We start from the raw sequence: 20529 nt of genomic DNA, 5'->3' as shown, positions 1-20529 counted from the left end.
TCACCTCAAACGTCTCTCTTGGTTTTTATGATCATCTTTATTACTGTGTGATTCAGAGATTTCTCCTAACATGGAGGACCAGGTGTTATTTTTTATGTATCCCACCATTATATCTTTGCCGGGTAACTTTTCTCCATCCTTAAGGTTTCCAAAGTCTGACCCAATAATTCAAGTTGAGGTTCGCAATATGAAACAAATGGAAAGAAATTATTCGGGGAAAAAAGACGACTCTTAATAAAGACGCAGCCACATTTCACTGTTTCAGCACTTTAGCAATGGTTTAGAAGCAGTTTACTAGGACATACTTCTATGAACTTTGACAGTGACGGAGACATGAACAAGTGTAGTTAGAGCTAAGTAGAAATATACTGGACACGATATACATGTAACATTAAAAGAGGAAAAGGATCCGCATAACCACAAGTGTGAAAGGATTGCTAAAGTCAGAAAAGCAAGCTCAGGTTTCTGTGAAGTTGTGTCTCTGGGAAAACAAATGTGTAGAGCTGACATGGTGCTCATGAAGAAACACTTATCATGAGGGAAGACAGTGAAGAGTAATGAGGAGTTCCTTGACATTGAGCCAATACTTTGCTCTTCAGGGTCTCTAAAGATAGACAGGTGTGGGTCGATTTGCAGCAAAATAATCATGTCAAACTTGTAATCAACACAGTAATACTCTACGCGGTCCCCAAATACAATACTCTCTGTGCCCCAAAGTGACCCCTAAAGCCAGTGCTTACATTTACAACACTGAAAGAGCCTCAAGGTTTTTAATCACAAGAGAAATGAAAGCTAAGTATAATACATACTGCTTTGTGTTCACGGAAAGCCAAGATACATGAGCTCTATGGGCCAAAGGACCATGCCTCCTTTATTTAATGATTTATTCTCATTCCTCAGCCCAAATTCTGCAGTAAACTTAATGAGTAAAATAGTTTTCTTCACTAAAGGAATAATAGAAAACAGAAAAAAAAAAAGGGAATCTGGTCTTACCTACTGAGGCCAGGTTTCTGAAGGTTTCGATCATCACATCTCTGTAGAGTTTCCTCTGAGTAAGATCCAGCAAAGCCCACTCTTCCGGGGTAAAGACCACAGCCACATCCTCAACAACCACTGAGTCCTAAAACATTGACACATTCTGCATCAGCGAGGTACCATGGACTTCAGTGTGTACAAGAATGAAGGGTGAGGCTGACATTCCTGGGGAACAGAGGATTCTTAGGGATTTGACACAAGGTTCTGTGTACTATCAAGGTGTATTCTAGGGTATGGCCATCAGCCTCGTCCCTTCACTAACTACATTCACTTCCTCACTGATTGCTTTCTGTCTCACAGACTTCCAGCACTGAAATTATCTCTCTACAGCTCGACTACGACCAATTGCAGTCGTATTCTCCTCTCTCTTTACACTCTGGAATGGTTAGAAAACATAGCAGACATTAGAGAAATGCTCTCATTCAGATCTTCACTTCCTTGTGAACAAACAATTACCACTCCTTCCGTAAGGCCTACCAGAAAACACTCAACAAAACATAAAGCACAGGGTGAAGACAGGATGATGTATAGTAACTGGTAAACATTGCAGAATGGCAGTTTTGCTTTTGTTTCTCACAACCATGGGAGGACCAGGGGCCAATTATCGACACACTGGCAACCCAAACACTGAGCTGGCCATATTTTCTTCAACTCTTAGAGATAAGTATGTGGCTGATTCAGGTCAGGAAACTCTCATTGAAGAGAGAGCACCAAGGCCCAAGGTGGGAACGTGACAGGTCCACAAACACAGTCTAATGTTAGAAGATGACAAGGAGCAAAACCTCTGCAGAAACAACAACAGCACACCCTTGTGTTTGCTCAGTGAGAAAAGGTTACCATTTCCATCTGGGAACCCTGGTGGCATAGTGGTTAAGTGCCACGGCTGCTAACCAAAGGCTCGGCAGTTCAAATCCGCCAGGCACTCTTTGGAAAATCTATGGGGCAGTTCTACTCTGTCCTATACGGTCGCTAGGAGTCGGAATGAACTTGATGGCACTTGGTTTAGTTTTTGGTTGGGATGACTGTAAAACATGCTGAACGTAATCAGTGTCACCAAACTATACATGTAAACGCTGTTGAATTGACAAACATTTTGTTAGGTATAAATTCTACCACAAAAAAATTAATTTTATAAGTAAGCTGAAATGCAGATGGTTTACTGGTTAAATAGCCCATGGAGCCTAGGAAATAGACTTACACACCAGCCCTCTAGGGGCTGTGCTTCAGAATTCTCTCACATTCGCAGTCCCCGGAAGGCACCTAACCATGACTACCTGAACCCTGACCACTGGAAGCCCCTGGTCTGTAAGAGTGACCTTTCTGAAACAGCAGCAATCTGTTGGGTTTCTCGTGTCAAGAGGAGAGAAAAGGCTGCTAAAAGACGCCTTCAGTGCTAAAACAGAGTAATTTTAGAGAGAGAAGACTCCTCTTGTCACGGAAATGGTGACGTGAGCAGCCTATGACATCTCTAATCCGTCCTGGTATGATGGGGTCACAATAACTTTGAACCAGAGCCCAAAGCCAAAGGTCTCCTCCACTGCAGTGGGCGAGGTTATATATTTTAAACTCAGCAAAAACCCTGGTATTTATTATAGAATAATGATGAAATGTCCCATGTACTGAGCAACTGTGATTTTTCTTTCTTGACTCTTCTAAGCAGATATTATTTCAGACAGGTCATAGCTGAGTAAAGGTAGAGATGATCATTTAATCACATCCTCAGTGTTTCCCACATGGAACTCTGCTGAGCCAGGATCACAATACAGGTCAATTTCTCTTTGAAGTCTAAATTCCTGACAACTCCAGTTCTGTCCATATGCATACAGTTTTGTTGTTATTTTTGCTGTTACCGTCCAATAACAGCATAAAAAAAAAAAAAAAAAACAAAACCCAGTGGATGATCTAAAGTACTGGAGGATACTAGGAAGAAGAGAAAAAGGTAAACATTCTATTCAATTCATACAAGCAGGACATACTTCTCCTGGCAAAGCCCTGTGTCTCAGACAAGACTTCTTCCCTCCAGACCCTTAACTGTGGCTACATTCATTCATTAAAATTGACTCAGGTCCTACTGACACAGAGTCTACTGCACATTGGCAAAGCAGATACAGCAGTGAACAAAACAAACACCCAGATGAACATGGATAGTAAATTCTTTGAGTGGGGACAGTAAATTTAAACACATAAACATGTATATATAACTATCATGTGGCAATGTGTTCTATAAAAGAATTCAGGTCTCTGAGAAGAAACCGTTCTAGAAGGAGGAAACAGCCAGAGCACAGGTCAGAAGGTGTGAAGGTGTCTTGGATGTCTTAGGAAGAGCCAAAGGCCCACGTGGCTGGAGCAGAATGCAATGCAGATGAAAAACCGTCTTAGGAATCTGGACGGGTGATTGGGGTCAGTGGGCTTATCATGTTCGGGGGAACTCGTTGGCAACTGAAAAGAATCTGGCTTTTAATCTTAGTGAAATGCTGAGTAATTTTACACTTTTGAGCAGTGGAGGAAACTGGTATGATACCTCTCAATCCTTTAAAGACTCATAGTGCTCCAGTGCCTAGGGGGACTCAAGAACACTGTTCAGAGACATGGGACAAGGATGGCTCTAGAGGGTCGGGGCTCAGCCTCCACAGCCAGAGCTGCTCCGTCTTCAGATTCAGGAAGAAGACTCTGTTATTCAACACAGAACACCAAGAACCGGGACGGGGCAAGGGGGGATATTAACACCGTGTGATGCTACCTCTGAGAGTCACATAAGGAAGGTGACACCAGGTATTCAAATCTTCAAATGCCATGTATGTAGGGATGAAGGGCCCAGAGACAGTGGAGCAAGGTATTAGGGTGCCTCCTAGGGCTCAGTTCCTCAGCCTCCTCTGTCACTGTCTTCTTCACTGAAACCACAGTCCCGCAGCACACGGCTGCTTCCCCAACAATTCAGATCCAGCCTCACCCACATAATGCTAAGGATAACCCAGTTCTGCGTAGAACTCACCATTTTCTTCTCCAGCTTCTGGGAGTCTATGGAATGACGTCTCTGACCCCAAGAAGCCACTTCCAGGAAGAGGGACAGGACTGGAAGCAGAGGCCTGGGCAGTCTGGAGGCAGATGAATAATGTTTGGTCCACACGCCAGTGACAGCAATTGAAATCCTTCCTTGTGATTCATGGATGTGCCAGATGGTCGCCTGAGGTCCCCAGCTGCCTGGACTGGACTAGTTCTCCCTGCACCACACCTGAGACCTGAAATAGAAGAAGGATGGGGAAGAAACAGTGTGCAGGAAGCAGGGAGTGACAGGCCTTTGGCCTCCTCCCAGGCTCAGGGCAATGCTCCACCCTGAGGGCCTTTACACTAAAGGCAGAACAGGCTCCAGCCCCCACAGCACACACCTGCGTTCTTCAGGAAGCTCCACAGGCCTCTTCTTTCTGCAACAAGATCACACATGGAGGAATTTACCTCTCCCACAGCATGAGAAGCAAGCAGGCCTGGCCAGGCTACAAAACTTGAACCTGATTTCCTCCAGGGAGTTAGGGATCCAATGTTCAAGTTGTGGGCTTACCTATGTACCTTTGTTCCTGGTGTCAGATGTCACTGTTATCTGACATTAACATGGATGAAATTTTAAGAACATACTTTTCATATATTGACAATGAACTCATCCTGGTTCATTTATTTTTAAGTTATGTGCTGTAAAAAACCTTCCACTGTGCTTTTCTAAAACTTTTTCATCTCATTTATGACACTATAATATCTGATCAGTATTTTTTCTGTTCCTTTGGAAGTAACTAACATTTCTTTCTGCCCGTTGACTTTTATGGTATTTTTCCCCCTTCATTTTCAAACCATGAGAACACCACTCACTAAGATTTTGAGAAATCTGGGGGGATTCCTGAACACTTTCTCTTTCTGATATTAACTAGATCAACAAATAAATCAGAAAACTTTTATGTTTTCACGAAGGACCTGTCTCCTACCTCACTTCCTATTTCTTTTCACCCTGCTCCCTCTTCAGCTTGAGTCCTATTTCATTTCTTGGTCTCACTGTCAATGAATTCTCTGTTGCAAGATCTTTACACCAGTGTCTCCCCTCTACGCGTTTTCCTTCTTTTTTATTTTCTGTAATACAGCTCCCTAATTTTAATTCACATCATTATTTCTCGACTAGCATTTCCAGCATAAACCACGAGCTTGTTCAGTACCTGGAAAACTCAAGTCCCATCCCAGAATTTCTCAATCAAAATTTGCATTTCAACCAAATCTGGGGGTTATGCATATTGACATTCAACCGTGAGAAGCATTCAGTGATGTACAGGAATGAGCAGTCTATGAAGGGATGCCCTTTATCCATCCACACCTCTATTGTAGCACTGGCTATCTTCCTGATTCACAATCAATCTCCGCGTCTAGGCCTCCTCACAGTCCTCCCTAATTTGTTCATAACAAGCTCTGGCCTGACATCATTCAATCATTGCTGTCACTTCCAAATTCTATCTGTGGCATAGGAAATGCTCAGTGCCCATCAGTGGCTGTCCATGGACCTTCCCAAAGCCCAGAGTATTCAGCACGGATCTAAACGATCTGTTCCAATCCAGCTCACACAAACCTCACCACTCACTTGTTGTTTTCTCTGCTTTAATCATCTCTGACTTCCATCAATGAATGGATAATACCGGGTTCTCTGCTGCCTCAGGGATTTACACATTTATTTTTCCCAACTGAAATACTCTTTCCACCCCCACCCATACAAAATGGTATCAGCTCTACACAACACTGCATGTAGCTAAAAAAAAAGCCAATTTTCTGAATCTTCACTGAAATAATTTCCCTTTTCAAGCAGTTGCACCTCACTCTCGGGTTAGGTCTTTTTAATACAGATATCACATATCCTTAGTTTTTCATTCTTTCTTTAAAACTGTCTCCCAAGCTAGATGATAAATCTATGGGCAGACACTCTGTATTTTGTCTTCTTGTTCCTTCTGGCCTTTGACACTGATCATTGAGGACACACACAGATTATTACCTGTTATATATAGTCTTCAGCAGCACTATCCAAGAGTACTTTATGTGAAGATAGACATGTTCTGTTTCTGTACAGTGCAATAAGGTAGCCACTAGCCCTATGTGCCTATTCACCACAGAACATATGACTAGTGCAATGAAGGAACTCTACTTTCAGTTTTAATTACTTTTAATTGAAATAGCAATACCCGGCTAATGGGCATCACAGCTCAAGTGGACTCACCAGACCCTTAAGCAACCAACAGGGCAGAGAGGGCATGAAAGCTGCCATCAGCACAATGCAGAGCTTCACAGTTTTGGGCTTGCTAAAAGTCTGTCACATAGGGAAATGGAACATTGCACTGTTTGTTTTTACTTGCATGATGAAGGTTAATGTCAACCTCAATTGGATTTACCTCATTCTGAAAACCTCAATGACACTTAAACATAGAAATGAGTGGGAATAACTGAGGGGATAGGAGGGACACTTTCTGCAGAGGTGACATTTGAAGTGAGACAAGAATTATAGGAATTATTGAGTTCCTAGAGTTTAAAAGTTTTCCTCTAATCAGCAGAAATACTTGGTGCGAAGGCTGAAAGGCAGGGAAAATGTTGACATGTCTGAAAAGGTTTTTTCTAAAAAGATGTCAAGAGCCTATGAAATATGAGGGTGCTCTAAATTTAACTCAGATGTGGAGGGTCTTGTCAGAGAGGGTAAAATATGTGGATTTTTTCTGGATGTGATTGAGAGTTGGCTTGGTTTACAGTGTTGATATCTGCCTCTTGCTGCTGGGTGGAGACTGTACCTTCCTCTGAAAAGAGAAATAGGAGAAGAAAGTTGAGAGCTGCCTTCCTAAGGAAGCTCCCCTCTCACGGTAGCTTGGACTGTTTCCCTGAATGCAGTGAATGAATGAAGGCTGGTGCAGCTTACCGGCTGGGAAAGCCAGGTGAGAAGTAGATTTGTTCAGGTGAGATTTTGGACACGTTAGGTTTCAGAACGTTACAGTCCTTAGTGTTCCAGGTGGGCTATGGGAAGGACTTGGTGTCTGAGTCCATTGGTACCCAGGAGCCTGAATTTCATCCTGTGGGCCGTCTTCTGCTGGCCACGAACAATCACACTGTGTCCTCTGAAACAGGCTGCATTCCCACTTCTGAAGCTGCAAGCTAAAGGAGAGGAAGAGCAGAGTGTTGGCACGGATGAGGCCTTTAGCAAATAATTAATGGTTCCTGGCACAGATTCTAACGTCTGACAGCAGACATTTGGTTGCTGTACTAAGGGACTGGACGAGCTTGATGCAGACCAGGGGCTGGTAATTACAGTCAACTTCTGGATGAAAAGCTTCTTTTTTTCTGCTTGACTTTCAAGGCTCTGTGAAGACTTCTCCTGAGTGTAGACATCCCTTATTTTAACTGAACCACTGCTTACACTTGTACACGTTACAGTGAATTCTTTAGATCTTTGTAAACACCCAGGTGTATTTGGAAGAAGCATGTGAAAGTGCCTTTTTGGTAACTTTGAAAAAGGCCAACATGGAATTTCATGTGGTTTAACCTGTTTCGTTGAATAAGAAATTAAATGACTACTGTGTGTGTGTGAGAGAGAGAGAGAGAAAAAAAACTAATAAAATGAAGAAAGCTTTCCTCGCTGGAAAAGAAAAAAAAAAAGCTGATATTGTCATGGTATCTGAGGAGCATTTCTTAGATTCTCACCTAGGAAAATTCAGTAGTTTTGAATGAAGGCTTGAATTCGACAGGAAGTAATATGACAACAGTCATGTCTCCAAAGGAAAGTCCCATCCAGAATGGGAGTACTTCTAGAATATCTATGTCTAGAGAAGGAAAATAGAAGGCACTACATTATTCAACACTATGTTGAGATTAAGAGTGGTGTTTAATGACTGGTTTTATTGTACGCATTTTTAAAGTTTTTGACTCATACAATATTTTTACAGTTTAAAAAAAAAAGCACGTTTATTTTCTCCACACACTAGCTTTCAACAATGGATTCTGAGCTACAATAGCAAAAAGCTCAAGGAATAAAAGACAAAACAGATCAATTAAGACTCTCAACAAAGGGAAGAGACAATCTAGAGAATGGGAGAAAATACACTGAAGTCTGTGAGAGCTGGAATTTGACAGGATTGCCTTCTTTTTCTGGGTCTTGCAATTTTTCTGCCTTTTACACAGCGCAGCCTTGCCATTTTTTGGTCACTTCTTTAATGGAAAATATTTGAGTTTTCCTACTCTGACAGGTTTCCACCTTAGAGGTTCCAGCTTTCGCAGGTTTCACTGCATTTGGGAATGATACATGCCATAAGGGTTTAGTATCCAGGACAGAGAAAGACCTCCTAAGTGTCAGCAACAATTGTAAAATTGGGCAAAAAACTGAAGGAGACATTTCACCAAAGATGATAAGCAAATGGTCAATAAACACATGAAAAGATGATGAATGCCCCTGTCATTAGGGAAATGCAAACCCAAACCACAAGACACACCACCTCATCCCTAGGAGGATGGCTACTATCAGAAACAACAAGAGTTGGGGAGAATATGAAGAAATTGCCGGTGGGTTGTAAAATGGTTCAGCCTCTGTGGAAAAGTGTGCCTGTTTTTCAAAATGTTAAACATACAAATAGCCTATGACCCAGAAATTTCCATTTATAGGAGCGCAGATGGTGCAAATGGTTAAGTACCCGCTTGCTAACCAAAAGACTGACGGTATGAATAACAACAAAAAGAGCAGATGTTGAGGCTGCTGATGAACAACCATATACCTCATGGGACGTGGTTTCTTGCTTTGGAGGTTGAGCGTTACGCTTTCATGGGACATCGCAGTTAACTGGCCTAATAACGTGTTGAGTGATTTAACCTCCTAGTTCACTGTGTGGTGCCTGGGGTCTTACAAGCTGCCATCCAAGGCACAAAAGTCGGTCTGTATTCACCTGGAACAACCGAGGAAAAAGTTAAGGCAGGAAAAGGAGGAGGATAAGGAATGTGTGGTAACTGCCTCCATGAACAGCTGCCTCATTGGCCATGAGAGTAGAAGAACAGGAGAGTGCCTGGCTGCCATTACGGAATATCTTCATCGAAACTTCTAGAGCAGAATCCTGATCTAAAGAGGGAAAATGCACAACAGAATTTCAAATTCTTATGGACTCCAGGCTTCCTGGAGCCATGAAGGTTGGATGAACCCCTGAAGCTATTGTCCTGCGATCATCTTTAAACCTTAAACCAAAAATATCCGTTAGAGTCTTCTTAAAATCGAACAATAGTTTAGCTTAAGTAGTAAACAATGAGCCTTGAGCATTCTGCTCTTTAGAAAACTGTCTATGTGGGATCAAACTGACAACAGCAACTCAGAAGAGCTGACAGGAACCCTAGGGAGCACTGAGTTTATGTTAAGGGGAGAACAACTGAGAAAAGTTCAGTGAGAATGGTTGTGTGACTGGAAGAACGTAATCAATGTCAGTAAATGGTACCTGTAGAAAATGTTGAATTGGTGTATGTTTTGCTGTGTATATTCTCCACAACAAAAGTATAAAATTATGTAATTAAAGAAAACAACAGTTGGCAGTTTCCACCCACCCCAGCACCTCTGTGGCAAAGATGCCATCATTTGCTTTCGTTAAAATTACAGGAAAAAAACCCTACGCTACAGCTCTACTCTGTCACGTGGTCTCACCATGAGTCTAAAATTACCTCAATGATACCTAACAAGTAGATACACAAAAGTCTTGAAAGTAGGGATGCAAACAGCTATTTTTACACCAATGTTCAAACACCACTATTCAAAATACCAAAAAAGTGTAAAAAAAAAACCCAAATGTCCATCAACAGACGCATGGATTAAAAAAATAGAATATTATTCGGTCACAAAAAGAGATTAAGTTCTTATAAATGTTACGCCATGGATGAACCTTGAAAACACTATGCTAAGTTAAACAAGTCAGAGACAAAAGTATAAATCTTGTACAGTCCCACTTAAGTATCTGTAATAGGCAAGTATATAGAGACCAAATCGTTACTAGGGGGAGCTGGGAGAGAGGACGGGAGTTAATGCTTAAGCGACACTGACTTTCTTCTAATGGTGATGGAAAATCTTGGAAGTTGATAGAGGTGATAGTTGCACTACATGGTGAAAGCAATTAACATTGAATTCTGCATGTAAAAATGGTTGAAAAAGGAAAAAGACTTGTTATATATATTTTAACACACACAGATACCATGAAATGACAGTATTAAGAAGAAAGAAATTTAATTTCTTGGTTAGAATGTGTAAGTGAAAGGAGGGAGCTTTAGATGCTGTGAGGATATTGAGAGGAAAACTGGTATTTCTAAGATTTCACACCAACCTTAGGCTGTACTAATCTAAAGAAATAAAATCATATTTCAAGAACTGCAGTGCGTAAAGAATTGGTTTTTTAACGTAATTAGATCTAGATCACCGTGTTAATACGTGAAAAAAAGACTCCTTCCATACCAATATATAAATATATATGTACACACAAAACACGAACTATAATTCATAGTAACTTTAAAAAAGATTAAGCACTGGCACTCTCAATAATTTCTCCAACAGGACACTGAAATACAGACACTTGAAATTTGCTCCATAGGGTTTTCAGCGCTGTGACCTTTCAGGAGCAGATAGACAGGCCTGTCTTTCAAGGCTCATCTGGGTGAGTTCAATCCACCAACCTTTCCGCTAATAATCTGAACCTTTTCAGCTACCCAGGGCCGCACTACTTCACTCTTTCACTGTGTAAAGTAATTATTATACAAGATAAGGGACCTTTTCAACACTGCAGTGTCGCTGACCCTCTAAGATCTGAAGTATATGGGTTAGTGGCATTACACGGGCCTCCCATCTTCCCTTCATTCCTAATTTTCGCCGCTCTGACTCTAGGAATATGCAGGGTTTGTGCTCCAAGAAGCCGTCGACCTTTTAAGGACTGTGCTTCTTTGGTAGCAGAAACTGTGGTTCTGAAACAGGCTGTCAGCCATACTGAAAACCCCAGTCAACACCCCTCCCCCCTCCCCCCTTTGTCTTGCTAACCACAAGCTTGTTTTGAGCAGGAAGTCGCAGCAGGTACTGGCTGGGTCCATTGACTAGCCCTAGTCATGCCTTGAAGCATGCACAGATTGAGATCACATGCTTCACCTGACCCTCTCCCCACCCCAATATAGGCAGGGGAGGGCTAAAGGCAGAAGACTCCAGGTACCAAACCCAGCCCCTGAGGCCACTGGAAACCAAAAGCTCCCCAGCTCCCCTAGTCAGCCAGCACGTGGCCATAAGGTCACTAGACCCCAGGTGCTCCTCGTATATGCAGACAGTAAACTTGCCACTTTCTGTTACCCTTGCAATCAGTGTCCATCTTATTTCAATTTTTTTTAATAAGACAGGACCAGAACCCGAGTGGTTAGGTTACAGTTCAATTCCCAGTACCCAATCTAGCACAGACTACACACCCAGGGTGTGTGATCTCTATAAATCGTTCGTCGCCTACATTAACACTGTTCAGCAACATCACATTTTATATCGGACCAACTACGACTGGCTGTATGGTTTCTCACACAATCGTGATGAAAATTTCTGCCTTAACGCCCAAGAAATTCCTCGAAAGCTACCTGTATTAAATGTTTTCCTCCTGAAACTGGGATAAACATGCTCCTAAACGTACGTACTATTTCCAAGTCATGTTTGTTGATTGTTCATCAGTCCTAAATACATATACCCATTAAAGGAGGAGGTTATAATCCTCGCCACAATCTTCATTTCCCCAGGACCACTAATAATCAACAAAAGTCCTGCCTGATGAAGCACAGAAAAGAAAGAGGAGCCGTTTCAGGCAGGGAGATTGTGATCACTATGCCCCTTGAAGTAACAACAGATTTGCATTTGAGTTCAGACAGTGCCACTGAGTAGATATTTGTCTACGCGCGAGGTATTAAATTTCTCCGAGATTATTAGACTTCTGTAAAACGTTACAAACCGTCGCTCCCTGGCAGTGGTGTTTGGAGGCTCAGAGAAGGTCCCTTAGACGAAGTCCTCGACCCCGTGCCCAGCCCTCCAGAAACAGCTCAGTAAACGGTAAATATACGCAGGGGCCAGCAGTGACTGAGGGCTGAGGAGCAGCTCAAGGTAACCGCGCACCTGTGTCTCCACAACACGTGGGGACGCGCCATTCAGACGGCGGGAGCGACCGAAGACCCCAGGAGGCCCGGGACCCTGCATGTCTCCGCGTTTCCTTAGCAGCACAGGTCTGGGCGGCTCCCACCACCTCACCTGTCCACGCACCGACACACACAGGCCTCCAGGAAGCAGTTGCTGCCACACACCGGAGGAGCCGGACGGACGCCGACCAAGGAGGCACACTTCCGCTTCCGGTGAGCAGGAGAAGCAGCAGGACTCCAACAGGAACACAGAAACTAGTGATTCATCTCATTCATTGGATATATGGGAAAAAGTAAAACAAAATAGCAATGAAAATATTCATGAATTTCTCAAGGAAAGCAGGTGATATGGCCAGGTAGCATTCAAACCAAGGAAGCATTGAGCATTGCATATTTGCAATTTATTTGTCTAACAGAGCACACACGAGTAGGAAAAAAATAAGCATATAAAATCACAGCTGATCTTAGGTACAATCAGGTAGGTTCCAACTCATAGTGACCATACGTACGACAGAACCAAACACTGTCCGGTCCTGCACCATCTTCACAACCATTGCTATTCTTGATCCCATCATTGCAGCCACTGTGTCAATCCACCTCATTTAAGGTCTTCCTCTCTTTCGTCTACTTTAACAAGCATGATGCGCTTCTCCAGGGACTTCTCCCTCCTGATAATAGTCAAAGTACGTCAGACGAATTCTCGCCATCCTCGCTTCTAAGTAGCATTCTGGTTGTACTTCTTCCAAGACAGATTCCTTCATTTTTCTGGCAGTCCACAGTATATTCAATATTCTTCACCAACACGGCAATTCAAAGGCATCAGTTCCTGAGTCTTCCTTATTCATTTCCAGCTTTTCTATGCACATGAGGTGAGTGAAAATACTATTGGTTGGGTCAGGTGCACCTTATTTCTCAAAGTGATATTTCTGCTTTTAACAGTTTAAACTGGTCTTTTACAATAGTTTTGCCCAATTCATCATTTGATTTCTTGACTGCTGCTTCCATGGGTAAAAGTTTCTGTAAAAAATAGCTCTAAGAAACTCAATAGGAGGATGCTCTTTAGTAGCAATTACAGAGGGGCAAATCAATACCATAGACATACCATTTCATTTCCACTTTTTTTTTTTTTTTCTAGTTAGGATAGCCAAATTAAAAAAATCAGGAAAAAAAAACAAGTTAGGATGTAGGGAAATTGGAAACACCTATTGCTAGTCGGAGTGCAAAATGCTAAAGCCCTCCAGCAAAACTGTAGTGGTTCCTCAAAAACTAAAAATAGAACTTCCATGTGACCAAGCAACTCCACTCATACTTACATAACCAAAAGACTTGCAAGCAGAGGCTCAGAGACTTGTACATCCATGTTCATTGCAGCACTGTTCACAATAGCCAAAAAGTAGAAGCAACATAAATGCCCATCTACATTTGAACGGATAAACAAAATGTAGAAGAAACGAACTATCAGTACACATGCTACAATACGGATGGAGCTGGAAGACATTCTGCTGAGTGAAATAAGTCAATCGCAGAAGGACAAATACTGTACGACTTGACTGATGTAAAAATGCAAACCCAAATCCACCGCCATCCAGTCGATTCTGACTCATGGGCAATCCTATAGGACAGAATAGAACCGCCCTATAGGCCTCTAAAGCTGTAATATTTACGGAAGCAGACCGTTACATCTTTCTCCTGTGGAGTGACTGGTGAGTTCAAACCGCCAACCTTTCGATTAGCAGTCGAGTGCTTAACCACTCCGATACCAGGGCTCCGTAAAAAGACAAGAAAAGCAAATGTGTGGAGAAGAAATTTCATTAGTGGTTATTGAGGTGAGAGGGAAAGGAAAACGAAAATGAGATGGGGTTAAAGGTGATAGAAATACCACATTGATTAAGGGCAGTGTTGCATGGCCGATTATTCTAATAACTACCGATAAGTTGGAACCTGTAAAAAGTTGAATTAGCAAAATTTGTGTAATATATTCACAACACTAACAACAACAACAAAAGTTCTTGCTGAGGCTGCTTAAATCTCATGAGATTTGGAGGTTTATGACCATGGATTCATGAGACATCCCAGTTAATTGGCCTAATGACACGTTTGGTGCTTCTGTTCTACCTTCTAGTTTGTTGTGTAGTGCCAGGTGTCTTAAAAGCTTACAAGCTGCCATCCAAGGTACACAGGTGGACTCTGTTCACCTGGAGCAACAGAAGAAGGAGAGTCAAGAATAGGAGGAAGATATGGAATACGTAGCTAATTGGCTCCATGAACAACTGCCTTCTTTGCCATGTGATCAAAAGAACTGGATTGTGCCTGGCTACAATTACTGAACGTTTTGATCAAAGATTTTATAAAAGAATCCTGATGAAAAGGGGGAAAATGCAGGACAGAATTTTTAAAAATTCATGGACTCCAGACTTCCTGGAGCCAGGAACGTTGGATAAACCCCTGAAACTCTTCCCCTGAGATAATCTTTAAACCTTAAACCAGTAAGAATTCCCTGAAGTCTTCTTAAAACCAAACGATGTTTAGCTTAACTACTGAAAAATGTCTGCATTGAGCATTATAAACTTTTAAAAACTGTAAGGTATCAAATTGACAGCAACAACTGCAAAGATTTGACAGGAATCTCAGGAGTCATTGAATTTATGTTAATAGGGGAAGAACAGCTTAGAAAAGGATGACGAGAATGGTTGCACACCTTGAAGAATATCATCTGTCACTAAATTGTACATATGGAAACTGTTGGATTGGGGTATGGTTTGCTGTGCATATTCTCAACAAAAACAAAAAATTTAGAAAAAAAATTTTAGATTCAACAAAAGATATATAAGAAAGACTGTTTAAAAGATTTATTGAATGTGTTATCAGTTACATGAAATGTGTTGTCAAATCAGAAGTGTCATTTTCTTTGGGTTAAAAATTTATGTGTCAGCGTGCCTGATACTAGACAAGAAGCACATGATACTGTCATAATTTTATTTTTTAATTAGTCATTATTTCTTTTGAATCTGGCATCATCTGAGGCAATGTTTTTAATGGGGAATTCCCATCATTTACCTATGGAGTTTTTTTTTAATTACTGTTCAGATGTTTAGAGACTTAATCCAAAACACCGAAACCAAATCTGTTGCTGTCTAGTCAATTTGAGTAGAACTACCCCATAGGGATTCCAAGGAGTTGCTGGTGGATTTGAATCACTAACCTTTGGTTTAGCAGCAGAGCTGATAACAACTGTGCCACCAGGGCTCCAAAAACTTGATGATCTTGTTATATTTGGGGTATCCTGTATTTTTACACAAATAACGAGGGCCTCCTGTTTTTCGTTGCCAACTGCACCTTCCCCCCAGAAGGCATTTTCATAAGTGCCGCTATACCAATTTTTTTCATGTTGCTGTAATAAAAACTAGCATACAGCGCTTAACAAAATACTTCATGGGAAAAGGCACGGCTGCAAAACAAAAATAGAAGGTACATATTGTTTGTGTAAAAATATGGTACCCTGACTATATAGTATTACATCTCAAGATTACTATGTGTTGTATCCAAAGTTCTTTGAAGATAAGGTTAGTTATTGTTTAGAAATTTTTTTCAATTTACTTCATTTGACTTTGCATTACTTTTGTAATTAGTTTCCATCAGATCTTCCACTTATATGAATTATTATAAGTTAACCATGGCGTTTGAAAGTTTTGTCATTTGCATATAAGTTTTTATTTTGCTGCCTCACTGAAAATCCTTGATCAAAATAGTCCTACAAAAGATGGACTACATTGGACTTATGAAAAAAGGTGTGATATTTTGAAGATGGAATACACTAGGCTGAATGAAGATTTCCAGAACTCTCGTGTAGAAGTTGGTGGGTATACAGACTGTTCCTGACCCAGGATCCTGTGGAACTGAAATTAACTACATAGGACTGAGTGGACTAAAAGATTACTGTGATTACACTTACTAGATCAGAGTCAAGCTTCACAACAAAAAGGACAGAAGAACATCATAAACTTACTAGTCTGTGAGGCCAGCTCACAAATCAAGCTTCTACCCTTAAACAACATAAGAGAAAACAAATAGGGATTCCAGTTTCTTAAAAGGTATACAGCATTTCTTTGGTAAGATCAAGTCAATTCCACAAAAACACAGGTTTTAGATAAAACTGATTAACTTGCTAGAGTCTCACATGGAGGTATATCAGACCCTCTGACAAAAGCTGATCACCAAAAAAGTGCCCCACAGAGGAAAATAGACAATGCAAATGGGAACTCATTTTCCCAAAGTGATCACTGAAATTCCGAAATTCTACTAAAGTCAGCTTATAGCGTTTTGGAACATGAACCCCAAACCAGTGCCCAGTAGAGGGAGCCCCAGGCTCACCTGTTGTCTTACTCACTCATCTAGTGCTGTTATAACGGAAATTCCCCAAGTGGATGGCTTTAACAGCTCTTTTCACTTTCTTCTGAGTGCTCACCACAATTGTCTTTGCTGTCCAGAATTCCACCAACACTCTCTTCAAGGCAATCTACGCTTCTACTCTTAGGCACTTTAAAACTCGTCCAGCCTCTATCCATTCCCAGTTGAAAAACAGCTTCCACATATTAGGTATCTGTCAAAGCAGCACGCCACCACCCCACTGCTACTGCCAAATTCTTAGTTACCTAGCGCTGATATAACAGGAATACCACAGGTGGATGGCTTTAATAAACAGAAATTTGTTCTCTCACTGTCTAGAATACTACAAGTCCAAATTAAGGGTGCCATCTCCAGGGGAAGGCTTTCTCTCTTTTAGCTCTTGGGGAAAGTCCTTGTCATCAGTCTTCCCCTGGTTAAGGAATTTCTCTGCACAGGTTTGCAAGACAATTTTTTCTGAGAATGTACAGGTTAGGTACACTGTTTGTATCCAGGGACCCTGGGGAAAAGCTGACAACATTCTTTCTTAGCGTGGTTACAAAGAGAAACATTTCTTTAGATACCACATTAAGCCTGTCGGAAAATTAACTGTTGTCTGGTAAAAGTGGAAATAACAAAATGGAATCATGAGGCCGAGGCTCGAGCTAGCCTTTTTAGATACACCGAACGCTTCTATTTTGAAAGCTCTTACACAGAGGGAAAGGAAAATCAAAGAAGTATCCACATTGTTAGATTACGTGTCTCTCATGGCACAGAGAATTGGATTACCGATCTGTTGACGTCGAGTGGATTGCAACTCATAAGGACTCTATAGGACAGAGTAGGATTGCCCCATAGGGTTTCCAAGGCTATAGTTTTTACAGAAGCAGACTGCCACATCTTTCTTCCGCAGAGCAGCTGGTGGGTTTCAAACGCCTATCTTTCGTTAGGAGCTGAACACGTAGCCACTGTGCTAACAGGGCTCCTTTTTCATTATTGAAAAGATGAAAATAAACACATTTAGATATCCTTGGGTCAAATTCTACTCCACCGAAACTACAATTTAGAGGCTTCCTGACATAAACAACTTGGTTATTTAAAAATGAGAGGTGGCAAACTACAGAATGTGTATCTTTTCATGATTCGAGAGCCAACTCCCATGATAAGGAAAACAGTTGATGAACTGTTGTAGATGGAAGAAAGGAGGATTCTCTGACTAAACCTCTGTGTTGCACATCCCTTCTTTTGCCTGTTAATTTTTTAACTCCCAGCGGATCAACAGTTCTATCCAAAGGACTTTTCTGACTTGGACACGCCCACCCACCCTCACGTCTTGGCGATTCTTGGAATTTGGGATTTTAGAGATGTAAAGACCCCACATCCAGCCTAGTCTCTTATCCAGGTGGGTGAGGGGTAGAATGCAGATGCATAGGCCCTTCAGATGTCAACATAGCAAGGTTATATAAATTTTTGTATGAGCGACTTATCTGATTTGTAAACTTTTACTTAAAAAAATTTTTTTTACGTAAAGCGCAATAAAAATAAAAAATGATGAAGAAGGAAGTGGTTTGTGAGAGATATTTACAACGTTAAAAAATGAAGTAGATGCTGAATCAGCTTAAATCTGTTCAGATTTGTTTACTCGGTTTGGAGGTTTAGGATCATGGTTTCATGGGATATTCTGATTAAGTGGCCTAATCACATGTTTAGTACTTATACCTTCTAGTTAGTTGTGTAGTGCCTGGGGTCTTAAACACTTACAAGGAGCCATGAAAGACATAACAGTTGGTCTGTATTCACCGGCAGCAACAGAGGAAAAACTTGAGTCAGGAATATAAAGAACATATGGAAAGTGTAGATAATTGTCTCCATGAAAAACTGCTTCCAATACCATGAGACCAGAAGAACTGGGTGGTACCTGAGTACCATTACTGAACATTTTGATCAAAGGCTCTGTAGAAGAATCCTCATAAAAAGGGATAAAATACAGATAAGAATTTCAAATTCTCATGGACTCCAACTTCCTGAATCCATGAAGGTTGAATGAACCCCTGAAAATATTGCCCTGAGATAAACATTAAACCTTAAACCAAAAATATCCCCTGAAGTCTTCTTAAACCTAAACAATTGTTTAACTCGTCAAAAATGCCTGCCTTGAGCATCGGGCCCTTTCAGGAACTATCTATGTGGGATCAAACTGACAACAGCAGCAGGAAAGATTAGATAAGAAACTTAGGGAGCAATGAATTTATGTTAATGGGGGAAGAAGAACTCAGAAAAGGAGGACGAGAAGGGTTACACAACTTGAAGAATGCAATCAATATCACTAAATGGTACATGTAGAAACTGTTGAATTGCTGTATGTTTTGCTGTGTATATTCTCAACAACAACAAAATAAATACAATTCGGAGAAGGTCCTTATCTCTTCCCGAGGTGCTCCCGAGTGTTCTTCATGTGGCTTGTCAACTCTCTTCCTCCATCTCAGCTTCTCTGGCTTACTTGTTGGGTCTCTTTTATATCTCAAAAGACATTGACTCCAGACACAGCCAGCACTAATCCTGTCTCATTAGCATAACACAGGCAACCCATTCCCAAATGGGAATATGACCACAGATATATAGGGCAGGATTTATGACAATACTTTTGGGAGACACAATTGAGTCTGTAACATTCCACGTTTTGGCCGCCAAATTGAATATATCTGCCACATGCAAAACCCATTCACCCCATCACATCATTCCAAAAGTCTGAAATCAATTCTAAGTTCAAAATCTCATCTTCCAAGTCATCTAAATCAAATACAGGTGAGACTTTAGGCATATTCCATCCTCGGACAAAATTCCTCTTCATCTGTGAACCTGTGAAATCTAGGTTACAAATTATCTGTTTCCAAAGTACAATAGTAGAACAGAAACAATGTTGACATTTCTATCACAAGAGGGGCAAATTAGAGGGAAAGAAGGGATAAGGGGCACCAAGTAAGTCCAAAACCCAGCACCCCAACATATATTATCACTCAAGGCTTCAAAATAATCCTCTGGTCTCTGAGAACATCCAGGCAATAACCCTGCATTCCAGAGTCTAGGTGTTGACCATGATCTTCGGATTCTGGGTGTAGGCCCCTGAATCCTGAGCTTGATCTTGGCCTTTGAAGCCCACTGAGATGGCAACACTGCTCCCTTGCCTTGGGCGGCCCCATTCTTGTAATCCCTCTGGCAGCCCCACCACCTCAAACCCAACAAGCCCTGTTCTTTTTTGTATGTGTGCTTTAGTTGAAAATTTACAGCTCAAGTTAGTTTCTAATACAAAAGTTTATACACATATTTTTATGTGACCCTAGTTGCTATCCCTGTAATGTGACCACACATTTCTCCCTTCCACCCCAGATTTTCCGTGTCCATTCAACTAGCTCCTATCCCTTTCGCTGTCTCATCTCGCCTCTGGACAGGAGCTGCCCATTTAGTCTTGAGTATCTGCTTGAACTAAGAAGCACACTCTTCAAGAGTATCATTTTATGCGTTATAGTGCAGTCTATTCTATGTCTCAAGAGTTGGCTTTGGGAATGGTTTTAGTTCTGGGTGAACAGAGAGTCCGGGGGTCATGTTTTCGGGGGTTCCTCCAGTCTCAGTCAGACCACTAAGTCTGGTTTTTTACTAGAATTTGAGTTCTGCACCGCGCTTTTCTCCTGCTCTGTCAGGGGCTCCCTATTGTGTTCCCTGTTAGGGCAGTCATTGGTGGTAGCTGTGCACCATCTAGTTCTTCTGGTCTCAGGGTGATGGACCCTCTGGTTTATGTGGACCTTTCTGTCTCAGCACTACACAGTCATTCAAAACCCTTGGCTTGTCAGCATGCTGGGTGCTCTTCCTGACCCTTTGACTGTGCTGGTACTTTCTGTGCAGTCATTGAAATCCCACGCTATTTCTGTGAGCTCACCAAAGTCC

At 41.5% G+C, this 20529-nt stretch overlaps 1 protein-coding gene across 10 annotated transcripts in view; it reads right to left on the bottom strand.

The window, feature by feature from the left end:
* LOC126069370 (zinc finger protein 208-like) overlaps positions 1 to 20529 on the bottom strand; it is a 464532-nt gene that overhangs the window by 386821 nt on the left and 57182 nt on the right. For 2 of the 10 annotated variants that reach the window (XM_049872696.1, XM_049872695.1), the window contains exon 4: positions 5 to 155. The exons of 7 other annotated variants lie outside the window; for them this stretch is intronic. In XM_049872696.1, coding sequence (XP_049728653.1) covers positions 5 to 155 — 151 coding nt within the window. Of the gene's footprint in view, positions 1 to 4; positions 156 to 993; positions 1121 to 20529 lie in introns of all 10 variants that reach the window. One more of the 10 variants, XM_049872694.1, reaches the window with a different exon arrangement.

Source organism: Elephas maximus, chromosome X, assembly GCF_024166365.1.
Source record: "Elephas maximus indicus isolate mEleMax1 chromosome X, mEleMax1 primary haplotype, whole genome shotgun sequence".
In the NCBI taxonomy this organism is placed as follows: domain Eukaryota; kingdom Metazoa; phylum Chordata; class Mammalia; order Proboscidea; family Elephantidae; genus Elephas; species Elephas maximus.
Note: the sequence above shows the minus strand (reverse complement) of the source record. Positions and strands in the feature narration are given on the sequence as shown.